The sequence below is a fragment of the Lonchura striata genome, chromosome 12, assembly GCF_046129695.1.
Source record: "Lonchura striata isolate bLonStr1 chromosome 12, bLonStr1.mat, whole genome shotgun sequence".
Lineage (NCBI taxonomy): Eukaryota > Metazoa > Chordata > Aves > Passeriformes > Estrildidae > Lonchura > Lonchura striata.
This window is the reverse complement of record NC_134614.1, coordinates 2,390,928-2,403,443: the sequence shown is the minus strand read 5'-3', so window position 1 is coordinate 2,403,443 and position 12,516 is coordinate 2,390,928. Positions and strand designations below refer to the sequence as shown.

Sequence of the window (12,516 nt, the reverse complement as noted above, 5' to 3'; positions counted from 1 at the left end):
AAAGTCAAAGAAATGGAAGCCTGACAGCACAAAATTAGAATAAAAATCCCTAAGGCACATTGGAAGGAACAGCTTAACTGTCAAATACTGAACAAATATTGAGAGATATCTTTATGTAGCTGCTACCCTTAAGGTACAATATGCAATATATAGCAAAAACAGCAGGAAAAAAAAAAGCAAAAAGCTAATGGGATAATTTTCCTTTCAGGGAGCAGGTCCCATGACCTACCTTACCCACTTGTGACCAAATTTTTGCTGAATGTAAAGGCTACTTGAAGACATTTAAAATGCTACTAATTGTCTTTTAACTCACCATTTGCAGGAAGACAGACACACAAACAGGTACAGGTTTAGTATTTTCTATTGGATTGTGCTCCCTGTACATCCTACTTTCCTTTTTTTCTTTTAAATAGAATTAAAAGTGTCTGTGAAATCACATACTGAAGAAGTAAAAGGACTGATTTGGTTTTTTCACCCTTCTTTTGACCTATGTTATGGACTTTTAATAATAAAAGGCAGATTTTTTCAGGAAACTATCTTTACCTCTTTTCCAGGTGTACTTCTGAAATTTTAACAGCTGGTCAAAAACATCTCCTGGTTGAGACAGACGGTTCATTTACAGAAACATACTCAGAATGAAAATATATTCAGCTGTAAAAAACAAATCAGTCTTTCCTTGAAGCACAGATCTGGAGCAATGGGTTGTCAGCAAACCTCAACGTGTGCATTTTAACACAATGTTTTCTTTTACTCAGCTGCCTTCCCCTCTTGGTTTTCCACAGCTCTCAAATATTTACTTCAGTATTTGAGCCCAAGCTCAAGGGCGGCCATGTACTGAAACCTCCCTCCCTCCTTCAAGAGACAGCAGATGAAGAGAGGTACTCCCCTCCCTCAAAGCCATGAGGTTTCAACAAGACTTCAACTACTGAGAAACCAGTCCATGTGCTTGGCTTCTTTAGGGTACCTTCACTCCTAAATCAAAGCTGCAACTAGAAGTGAAGCAAATCCATTTACAATCCTCAGGGAAAACACAGTGACTGCCCTGAGGCTCAAATGGTCCTGAGGGGAAGGAGGGAGAAAGGATTTGGGAGTTTGGCTGGGATTTGCTGTCAACACCTCACACAGAACAGCCAAAAGGTCCCAGTGCTGGGCAGGCTCAGGTGGGAACACTGGCACAGGGAATGCAGCAGACAGCTCTGCACCACTCCAGGAAAAAGAATAAAAATGTTTACAAAACCAAACAAGGAAATCTGGCAGTCCCAAAGTCACTGGGGCTGCCCCCACATATGAGCCAAGAAGGAATTTCCACATAACAAACACATATATCTTATCACCAGAGGTACTTTGCACTGTATTGATCAAGTATCAGGAAACCCTCATGTCAGTATCTATTGGTTTCAGTCACACTCTCTCCTAAGTGATCTGCTCCCCCTCTATATTTTGTAGGTGATTTTGGCTGAAAATGGAAAATATACTTCCCATATGGCCTGTTTACTAGAGATATGGGACATTGTTTTCCCTTTTGCAGCTCATCCATTCCTCAACATAATTAACTTCCTCAACATAATTTAACTATCATTAAAAGTCAATTTTTCTATTACCAGTGCCAGTAATTTGTTCAACCTCAGCAGCAGCCAAACCAGTATTTTGTTGCTTCTGCTTTAGCAACACTGACTTTTATTCCCTTGACACCAGGGAATAGCTGCTCCACACAGAGTTACTGATGGCTCTGGACAAAACAGCCAGGGGAGATCCAAAATATTGAATTTTACAAATCAAAGGGGTCAAATACTTCTCTTTACCAACTGGAAAACTGCACATCTCACCTGAGAGGCACCAATATTAGTGAACAGTCTGTTCACTGATTCACTGCAGTGAATTAAACTCAGAAGCCCTCCTGAAGTACCTCAGTTAAAATGCCTCCAGTTCACTGGGAGGAATCCAATCCTTCACTTCTTGTTTCACTATAGATATTTTTAAGTTTATTTGATTAGTGTTTTTACTTAGGATGCTTTATTTTTAAAATGCATTTTATTTAACATGGCACCAGAGAATTATAAATCCTTTTATTTTTAGTAGAATCCAGGATAGACATTATTTGGCCTTCCCCTCCAAAACGGAATTTTGTATCATATAATGTGCTCACAAGAGAGAGAGAATGCATGTGTAAGCACAGAAATAATCTGTGGGCTATAGAGCTGCTGTGAGCTCTGCAAAACCTTCCCTCTGGAATCTCCAGAGGCTTGCAGTAACAGCAATGGATCTTTAGGGAGCATATTCTCAAGGACAAGGCAAAACTAATGCAGAGAAATAAACAAAAGGTGTCAGAAAATGAAAGTCTATGCTTTGTATTTAAATTTGAGGTAGCATACATTATCTAGGCAAAGTTAAGCCATAAATCAAGAAAATAAATTAAATAGTGTTTTGAATTACAGATATCATTATAAGAGTCATTATTTATTATCACTCAGTTCCAGTTAATGGTATCACTGACTCAGCAACAGTTTTTTGTTTGTTTTTTTTTTTTTTGGCAATCCTTTTATTCTCTACAAGTAATCACAAACACATTTGGGGAGATTTGGCTTCTGACTACAACCAAAAACCTGTTTTATATACTGACAGCATCTTGTTTTAAACTTTAGAACAAAGTTAAATCCAGAGCAATTTTATTCCTAAACTCAGGATCAAGTCCTGTCCATCCCTTTCACTTACACCATTTTTGTTTTATTTATGAACAAAATGGTCCTCTAAAAAGAGAGGAAATACTTACACTGGTTCTCAAAGAGAAGAACTTGCATTCCATAGAGGGAAAAGGACTGTCGAAAACTGTATGTAACAGAGTTCTTCTTCTTCTGAAAAATCTTGGTCACCTTAAAGGTATCAGATAAACAAAGTTAAATACTCGTTCTACCAAATGTGCCTGTGGAAAAATGTTGCTCTGAAGAATTAGTGTAAGAGAAAACATTTTATTTAAAAGAAAGTTATAAATCTGTCAGAAAAAATACACTTGTTATTTTTTTTCCCTTTTTTTAACGCAACTGCTGTATTTAATCTCTTGCTACTGAAAAAACCAAAGCCCTGCAGCATCATCTCTCTAAAGCAGAAGAGCTAATACTTTATCCAGACACAAAGTCTTTGTGTTTTCTTTCCTCCAGAACTCCACTTCTTTAAATTCCAAACCCAAAAACAACCATGCATCCTTTCTGTGCTAGCAAAAAATGAAAATACATTTAAGTTATCCTTAAACACCCCAAAATTTAGGTGCTACCACACTGACCAATTTGGTTTATATTATTCCCCAAACAGTTTGATACAACGAATGGTACCTGAGTAAGTAATAAAAACTAGCAAAAAAAAAAGTTGCATCATTTTCCTCTCAAGCTCCCATTGATAACTCCTAGGTTATACTCAGAAACAAAAGGATTAATGTTTTTTATTTAATTCCTTGCTTTAAGGTCTGCAGGTATGCCAAAAACCACATACAGTAAATTTCTGTAGAGGAGATTTGCCTTTTTCCTAACAAAATATGAAATATTTGGTGTAGTTCTCAGTTTTCAGGTAACAGCCAAGTGCATTCCAAATGTAGTGCAACAAATTTTCCTATTTTTAAGAGTAACTCAACCAAATAATTCCAAGCTGTCCTGAGTTCTGTGTGTCTGCTTTTCAGAAGACTGGGTCAAGTTAAAGTCTGTGAAGGTAAATGCACACTAAAAAGTAAAGTCAACTGTAAAATCTATTTCAACAGATCCTATTCCTATTTCAGAGCACAAGCAGATCTGGCTCACAGAACATCTAGGGAACACAAAGTAGGATGCAATTTTGGTTTTCCACAAGTACCTTGAATTAATTATTCATGGAATAAATAATGTCTCTGTTTATCCTTTAGGACGATGGGTGAACTGGAGGTGAGGTTTTTTTTCTCTATAGTAAAAGCTACTGCATCAAATATCTTCTTGCAGAGTGTAGCCATTAATAAAAGACTTCAGTTTAAAAGCAAATTATACAGAATTTAAAAAATGAAGATACAAATCTCTTAATCATCCCAGGATTGTTGGAATACAGGATAATAGATATTTATTTTTAGGAATGTTCATATACTTAATTGCCAGTGTTTTCATGGAGATAGTATTTCTGAATACCTCATTCTCTCTGCCTGGAAATACATACCACGAGAAGATCATTAAATAAAAATATTTCTCGTTGGTGCAATCCAAGCTTCTGAGGTTTATTTGGATCTGGAACTTCAAACAGCCTACAGTAGCAAACAAGCCTCCGGTGGGGGAGAGAGAGCACCTGCAATAATACAAAAATTCATGGTTCATATAACAGCTTCTAGCCAAGAAAGAGCAATTTTTATACACAAAGTATTTTTTCTTTAACACTTCAACCATTTTTATGTCTAAGCCCATTAGACCTTTTCATCGAAGGACCAACAACAAGAACATAAAGAATTTATGCCACAAACTTGCAGGACATTCAAACTTCATCAAAGTTCCTTCCACTTTTTATTATAATTTTTATTATTATTAGAACATTTTTATTATCATTAGAAGAAAGGATGCAAAGAAAGTTTAGCTTTTGTGAAATGCTGCGCCACCAAGTTAATTCAATTTCTTCATTCCCTAATACCAAGAAAATGGTGACAACAGGACAAAGCAAATGCATTCTCAATCTGTCTTATTTTCTCAAGCCAGCAAGAAAACCAAGACTGAGTTTCCATTTTCTTATTGGAAATGTCTGCTGAAGGCATCTCTGAAGCTGACGAGTGGGACTTAATTTCTTTCAAATGCAAACAATGAGATCTTGTTAACACACCAAAAGAAATCCATAAACTGGTGCATTATAAGAACAGTTTGTCTTTATTACTGACCATGCCTATGATTTAAATCTGGAATCAATATTTTCAATGCTCATCTACCATTCAGAAGTGAACTTTAACTGGCAGTATCTTTCCAGAGTCTCATTCAATTCTCAAATGGACCAGAAAGAATAAACACACCACAGCTCAGGTGGAAAGGTGAGGTGCAAACTGTGATTTTAATTATTTGTTTATTCCTTACTGGTTAATTTCTACAGTGATAATAATATTTCAAATAAATAAAAAGTGTACTAAAAAGCTCTAGAAGACCCTTGGCAATAAATTAGGCAGCCTCAGGGAAATAAATTTTTAAGAAAATCTTTATACTTTGGAGAGTTTTTATGATAACACAATAAAAATGTTACCTGAAATAAGATCAGTAATTTAAAATTTTAAAAGGTAACAGAATGTCTTATGTCCAGTTTAGGAAAATGCTGCCAGTTACATTGACTTTAAATTTTGAAGGAGTAGGAGAGAAATACCTACACAACCAAGTCCATGGTGCAGAGATCCAATCTACAGTAGAAAGACACATACAAGTTGATTAAACTTCAGAGAAACACAGAACTGTATCATAGCAAGTAAATACGGCACGTTCTGACTATGACTAAATGCCTACAAAGTAAAAACAAATAGAGCTATCAATAAAGACTCTTGCCTGTTCCCCTAAATTCCTTGCACACAGTTAAAAAGTCTCCCACCAGAAGAATCCTTCAAGCTAGGACACCAGCAAGGGCATTGTTTTCTTAATCTCATTTAATTTACAACGTCAGGATTAGTTTTAGGATTTGAATTGCCACATGTCTGAATAAAAAAAGAAACATGGAAAAAAAAAAACATCTCCCACAGAAGCCTATATATAAATCTAAATCCCCAATTACAGAAACAAAGTTTCATATTAAGTGCCTGAATACTGACTTCAGAATATTTATTTCCCTTCCTCTCAAAAATAGACAAAAAATTTTATAAAAATTTTGCTTTCTTTCTGCTGCTTCTTCAAAGAGATCTCCTCAGCACATTCTTTACTGGAAACAGAACAAAATTAGAATTTTGGTGGTCCCTCATTCCCTTCCCCCATCCCTTGAATAAGGCTTGTCTGAGAAGAGATTACAGTTCCAAGCCCTTTAACAGTAATAGGGAGAATCTTGAGATCCACGTTCGGAGGCAAAATGCTGTGGCCTTTCTTTTCTCTCTCCTTTTCCAAGAGATGCTTTGAAGATTCATTTATATAGCAAAATAGTTCAAGACTTTTCCCACAACAAACCTATCTTTGGATGCTCAAACCCAGGATCAGAATCCCCGGGACCTGATTTCCAGCTATGTCCTGACATAAAATGACCCTGTGTCCCCTTACAAATCCCAGGTCATGGAGGCAGCTGAGCAGGTGACAAAGATGATGATGTGAACAGAACTTCTCTGTTACTCTTGTAAATTATGGGGCCGTAACTGACAGTGCACATTTTGAAATATGGTTCTCTACAATATCACATTAACAAAGCACTTTGGTTTTTTAGAAACAAATGAGAACTGCCTAAAATGAAGATATTTCAGAATTGTAAAGCTTCACAATAAAGGATTTTAAGACTCCTAACATCATCATGTCACCCATGACTGCAAAAACAAAATTCATCTGCATGGATACTCCAGAATTGAAGTCAACCTTACAGGGGATGATTCTGACAGACTCTGCCCTTTGCCCTTGTGGGCCGGTCTGTAGCGGGGAGCAGCCCAGCTGTGCTGCCCTGCCCATGCCCCGTGGCAGAGCAGAGGGCACTCACCGGTTTCTTGCCCACAATGAGCTTCTCCACCTTCTGCACCTGGGACACGTGGTCCTCGTTGGTCTTCAGCTCGCGCTTGCGGATGCGCTCGTAGATCCCGATCAGCATCTCCCGCGGGATGTCCTCACCATCATCCACCCCTGCAGGGCCGAACTTCTGTTAGCAGGGATCTGACCCACCCTGGCAGAACACAGAATCCTGGGCACTCTGTTTTCCTGCCCTCCCAGTGCTGTCTGCCTGCCTGTGGATCTTTGTGCTGGTTTCTCCCAGCTGCCAGCCAGCTCCTCCTGTGTGTCCTTGTGCTGCCTCAGCCATGCAGAAGGAAGTGGTGTGAACATGATTTAAACACTGATTTTGTTCCAGAAGCTCGCTACCCATACACCAAAACATTGATGGAGATCACCCAGCTTTGAGGATTTTTTTTTTTAAAACTCCCATCTAAAACTAAGACATAAAAAGGCTGATTTCCTAAAGGATTTTTTTTCTTTCACACCTCTGTTTGGTATTAAAGCTACAATGAGTTAAATTCCTTTTTATACACTAAAACCTCCATATGACATTCTCCTGGGAATACACCCCTGCGAGGAAGCAGAAGAACCATTTCATTTTGCCTCTGTCTCAATATTACTCAAGCTTCATGAAATAATTTCCTATGTGAGAACCTTATGAATGCATTAAAATTATTTAACCAACATTCCTATAAGATTTCAAAAAGAACTAGTTTAGTCTGGAAAAAAAAATCAACAAAATAGCCCAGAGCCAATATTATTGTTTAGCACTGTGTGATTATCATTGGCATGGTATTCCAACAAATGCCACACTGTCTTGAATGCTTGATCCTGAATTTTTAATAGCAATGGAAGGAGTCCAATTTCACTAAGTGACTTAAAGCTGGATTTTCTGGGGACAGGGAGATGCATGTCTCTTTTCTAAACAGGTTTTAAAGTAATAAACTCTTATCTCCCATTCAGAAGCAAAGATAGAATATTTTGTCACCCAGTGCAACTACTACTCCCATAAAAAATACAGTGATAAAATATAATTTGTTTGTAGATAGAAGCAAGTAAAACCACCTCTGTTCTGTGCCACATGGCCAAGTCTTCCACAGCTCACCCTTTGTGATGCAGTGATTTACTGCAGCAAGGTAGCCTGTTACAGAAATGCCTTCAGTAACAAGAACTGCTGGCATGCATGCTGGAGTTCAGAGCGAATGTGCTGTGGCTAACTCCACAAATGTAACTGCAGCATTATGCCAAGAGATGCATATCAGGCCTTTGGGAGTATTTGTGGATTTTAGAATAAAATCTCAGCACTAACTTAAACTTTGATAAGCTGAAACATCTGCTAAGCACAGGTTTTTCATTACTGCCTTATATCAATCTCAGGGAATAAAATCACCAACCAGGACTTTCATTTTCATAATCTGAAATTTCAGAACACTACAAGTATTTTGGTTTCACTGGTCCGAAAATGAAAGATTCTGACAAGATATCCATCCACTCAAGAAAGACAAGATAAAAATGACAAAATATTACACAATTAATTCTGGTTTTGCTGTTACAGAAATGACTGAAGTCTGTCCAAATGGCAGACGGGTGACAGCAGTGTGAAGTTGTTCCCAGAAGACACAAGAGTGTCCCTGCAAGGACAGTGACAGGGAAAAGCTTTGAGGAGCTTTGCCCTTAGGGTCTCTTACCCCTGAGGTTCTTGATGAAGTCCTCCAGCTTCATCTTGCGCTCAGGTTTGACGTTGGGGCTGTACATGTCAGTGTTGAGCAGGATGATGGCGAAGGCCAGGATGAAGATGGTGTCGGGGTTGCGGAACTGCCGCACCACGCCTGGGTTGCAGATGCAGTAGCGCTGGCTGGGGACACCAGGGAGGCTGTCAGGGCTGGAAGGCACTGCTCAAATGCACCAAATAACCCACCTGCACATTCCAGAGCCTCAGCAAGCTACTGCTCCCTTCCAGACACACCTTTAGCTTTCCAGCCACATGTTTTCGTAAGGCAATCCTTGAGCATGCAAGGAGTTTGTTTCTCCTTAACTGTAACTTCACTTACTTAACTTCTATATTCCCTTTTTTCAGTGATTAATGCCCCAACAGCAGGTAAGAACACAGCAGTGATTTTGGCTTACTGACGTATGGTGATTTCCACCTAATCCTGCCCTGGATACACCTCTGTCAGTACTGGTAAGTGATTCCTCTTTCTCCCACTGTTGTCGAAGTGTTTAATGAAAAGTCAGGAGAATACGTACCCTAGAAAGTGCATGGGCTTATAATTCCACTCTTATAAACTACTAAATCCAAATATAATTCTTAGAGATGTTCAAAAATCCTTGCGTATCTTTTCAACTGATGCCAGAAAAACTTCTGAGAAAGTTCTATTAATACAAATGCCACACGTGAACAACACCAGAAAACGAAACTTCCTATTCCATACTTAGCAACCTCCCCCCCCACCACAAGACATATTTGAAAGTGTTTGTACCTCATGAGGACACTGAAAATAATCAGGAAAGTAACTTGGATAAGCCCAAGTTCCCCAGGTCTGCAGTCTGACTGCAAAGCAGCAGGTTTCTGGTGACTGAGGGATTTATTTCATATCCTACCTAAAAGCTTCAATGAGCCGCTCCACCTTCTGGGCTTCTCCTTGGACACGGATGTGGGCCTGAAATTTCCTGAGTGCTTCATCCAGCTCCATTGTGGAGAAGTCCATCTCATCCACCACACAGCTAGGACAAAAACAGATTCACATTGTGTCTCTTAATTTCTAATAACACAGTACCAAAGGGAAGATTTTGAAACAGAAAAAACTTTTCAATTTTCCATCTGACAAGAGATTCAGGGAATTGTTTTTTAAACTTTCAGCAGCAATTGCAATAATTGCAGGTAAGCTGTGAAGGGAGGTTGGAAATAACAGATAAAATGAGAATGTGCACATGTGAACTTGTGTTTTTTAACTGAAGATCTTGCTATAATGACAAATGTCTGATCATTGTAAGTGATGCACCACTGCCACAAGTAATTATTAGTTCTGTGCTTCCAGGCCAATCAACTATCACAATGCCTCCAACAATAATAGTTTATACTGCTCAAAATATCATATCTCAGACAGCCTGCAGCAGGCACAATAATCTGCACCAAATGGCTCTGTGTCTAGCAATGTTCTTAATTGTAGAGAGAAAAAATAACCTTGTTTGGATACTCTCTTATTATTACTGTATCTCTCATCTCCTCATCATTTGCCATGACTTTCAGTTAACATTTATGGAGAAATAATTACTTTCTTGCTCTGAAAATACAGTCCCTTTTAGGAACCATTTTAATATAATCAGCAACATGAACTATGTCATTCTAATACTTGGTTTAAAGACTGCTTTAAAATCAGAAGCTTATAAATTTCCTTTAAGCTCAGCTTTTAGTTTTGAAATGACCAGACATGAATCACTGCAAGTAACAGCATTGTAATGCAGAAACCACAGAAAGCACTATCCACTTTTAAAAGCTTTTTCTTAAATGTATAGCTATACAATAACAAATTGCAGTAGCTCATATTTTTCTTCCAGTAACACTCTAACTAATGTAGATTAACAGCAAGTAATTTATTCCCCTTGCTTTTAATATTTTTACTTTTATGCAGAAGCACAACGAAACAATGAGCCTGCCATTTCTCACACCCTTTCCAATCCTCACCTAAACTTTATTATCAGTTCTGCAATAATGCTCACAGGCTGCCCATTACTGCAAGTTCTGTTAGAGTGTCAAAAGCCCTTTTCGCATTCCAAGGTGTCAAGCATATGTGCAGACTCCAAATGAAGTAATCAACACAATTAAGGACCCCCAGAAACACGCTGGCCAACGTTGGGGATGGGGAGGGGAAGGAAGCAGTATTTCCGTGAAGCATGGAGACAGCAGAGGTACCACGGGGCAGTGGCCAGCCCCTCCCCGCAGCACTCACTCTAACACGTCCCTGTTGAACTGCTTCTGCCGATTGCCCAGGAACTCTCCGATCATCTGCCGGCTGAGCCCTTTCCTCTGCAGCAGAAAGTGGGCAACCCCAACGGGAGTGTCGGGCACAAATCCCCGCTCAATGAGGTACTGGACTCCTTTTTCGGGTTTTCTGAGGAGAAATGATAGTGTAAAAGCATGAATTTCCTTCAATTGCTCCTGATCACATCTGATTAATATTCCACAACAGTTCTGCCAATTATGGTCAATATATTCAATCACTTTTAACCAATGTCCCAACAGGATAGGCTCGTGTAGCTGCAAGAATGCGCAGTTGAATGCATTACTCACTGCTAAGAGCTGACAGCTTTGAGACACATCTTTCCCTGTTTTAACACATTCCCTGCTCCAGAACCCTCCCAAGGAGAGGCTCTGGATGCAAACAGGCTCCCTTGCCAGTGGAACAAAGCCCAACACCAGCTACTAAAAGTTCCTGTTGCTGGGAGAGAGGTACCTTCCAGAAACTGAACTGAAAAGCTGCTGCTGAAAAACAAGAAACAAAAAGAGCTCCCCTGACCTTCCCCCTGCCTGCTGGCAAAAGTTAAACTTAATGAATAAAAACATCTGAAGTGGTGTCACTAGCCAGAGGAGAGAAGAAAAAATAAGGGGGAAAACTACAGCCAGTCAAGCGAAAAGAAGCAATTAAAAATGGTGTAACTCTCATCTAATTGAGACTTTTAGTTCCTTCCTTTAACACACCCACTGCCCCAGATTTCCCTCCTTCAGACAGGCACCTTCCCTGTTTCTTTACATCTCTTCATACAGCTCCAGATTTAGCTATTATCACTTTCACATCCCAAAACAAAGCAAAGCCACTCATTTTAACTTCTTAAGAAGTGTGTGCTGGGGAGGAGGGTTGGGACAGAGCTGGCAATAAAATATATTGCTTAAAAAGCCAAATGCTGCTTTATTCTCAAGTGCTGCAAAATCCCCCTTACACACTGCATCATCCAGCAGTGCAACACAGCAGAAAACCATCATTGCTTTTAAAAATATTCAAGGATAATCTTTACAGAATCAGTAATTCCATCATCAGCTTTATTTTGCATGAAATTATGCTATAATGTCCACCTGTAAGAGTGGTTGGTTTGCAGCTTGCTGGATGACCTAAAAGATATTTCCTTTAAGGCAAGCAAAATCAATCAATCAGAGAGGACAAGGTGACCGTACTATTTTTATACAAGGTTGATCACACAACTATAACCCTTCCCCAGGGTTTTAATTGCAAATATCATTGCTAAATACATCATCATTCAGTTCTCTTACTCTTTTACATTCCATTATTATACACTTAATACCCTACTAAGAATTAGACAGATCAGAGAAATATATATAATTTAATCAAAAGGGAGTTCTCAAATCTCAATTTCTTGCATCAGGCTTTGTGGCTCTTTTCATCTGAAATAAGATTACACACATGGTCATCTTCTAAAACTAATCTCCTTCATACTAAAAGGTCCCTTTCTGCAAGTAATGTAATTGCTATGTTCCTATGCTTTTAAACTGTATTTCAGAATCCTTAATCTTTCTAAATTTAAATTCACAGCATCCAACAAAAACAGGAAGTTTTCTCCATCCCCCTTGTTAGTAAGCTGCATTTGTCCAGTAAATTCAGAGAGATACAAATCCAGGAGAGCTCCTCTGCAGTGACTGTCAAACCAGAAAAAAGCACTCAAAACCCACAGCTTAATCCATATATCACCTTTACTTGACATATAGAAAATGCTGGATCATTGCTTACTGTACTAAAAACCAAACTGAATTCCTAACACCTGCATAAGCCTGAACATTTAAAATCATCACAAAGATAAAATAATTTAATTTTCATCAGCCCCTCTCTGGTTGTATAATTTTATGTAAGTCAGGGTCAGC

General features: G+C 38.7%; 1 protein-coding gene across 7 annotated transcripts in view; it reads right to left on the bottom strand.

Moving 5' to 3' along the window:
- Nucleotides 1-12,516, bottom strand: part of IQSEC1 (IQ motif and Sec7 domain ArfGEF 1) — a 167,904-nt gene that overhangs the window by 13,334 nt on the left and 142,054 nt on the right. For all 7 annotated transcript variants that reach the window (XM_021544790.3, XM_021544792.3, XM_077786043.1 and 4 more), the window contains 7 exons: nt 10,595-10,756; nt 9,246-9,368; nt 8,333-8,499; nt 6,637-6,776; nt 5,345-5,374; nt 4,168-4,293; nt 2,771-2,870 (listed from right to left, as the gene is read on the bottom strand). In XM_021544790.3, the coding sequence (XP_021400465.2) occupies nt 2,771-2,870; nt 4,168-4,293; nt 5,345-5,374; nt 6,637-6,776; nt 8,333-8,499; nt 9,246-9,368; nt 10,595-10,756 (848 nt within the window). The remainder of the gene's footprint in view (nt 1-2,770; nt 2,871-4,167; nt 4,294-5,344; nt 5,375-6,636; nt 6,777-8,332; nt 8,500-9,245; nt 9,369-10,594; nt 10,757-12,516) is intronic.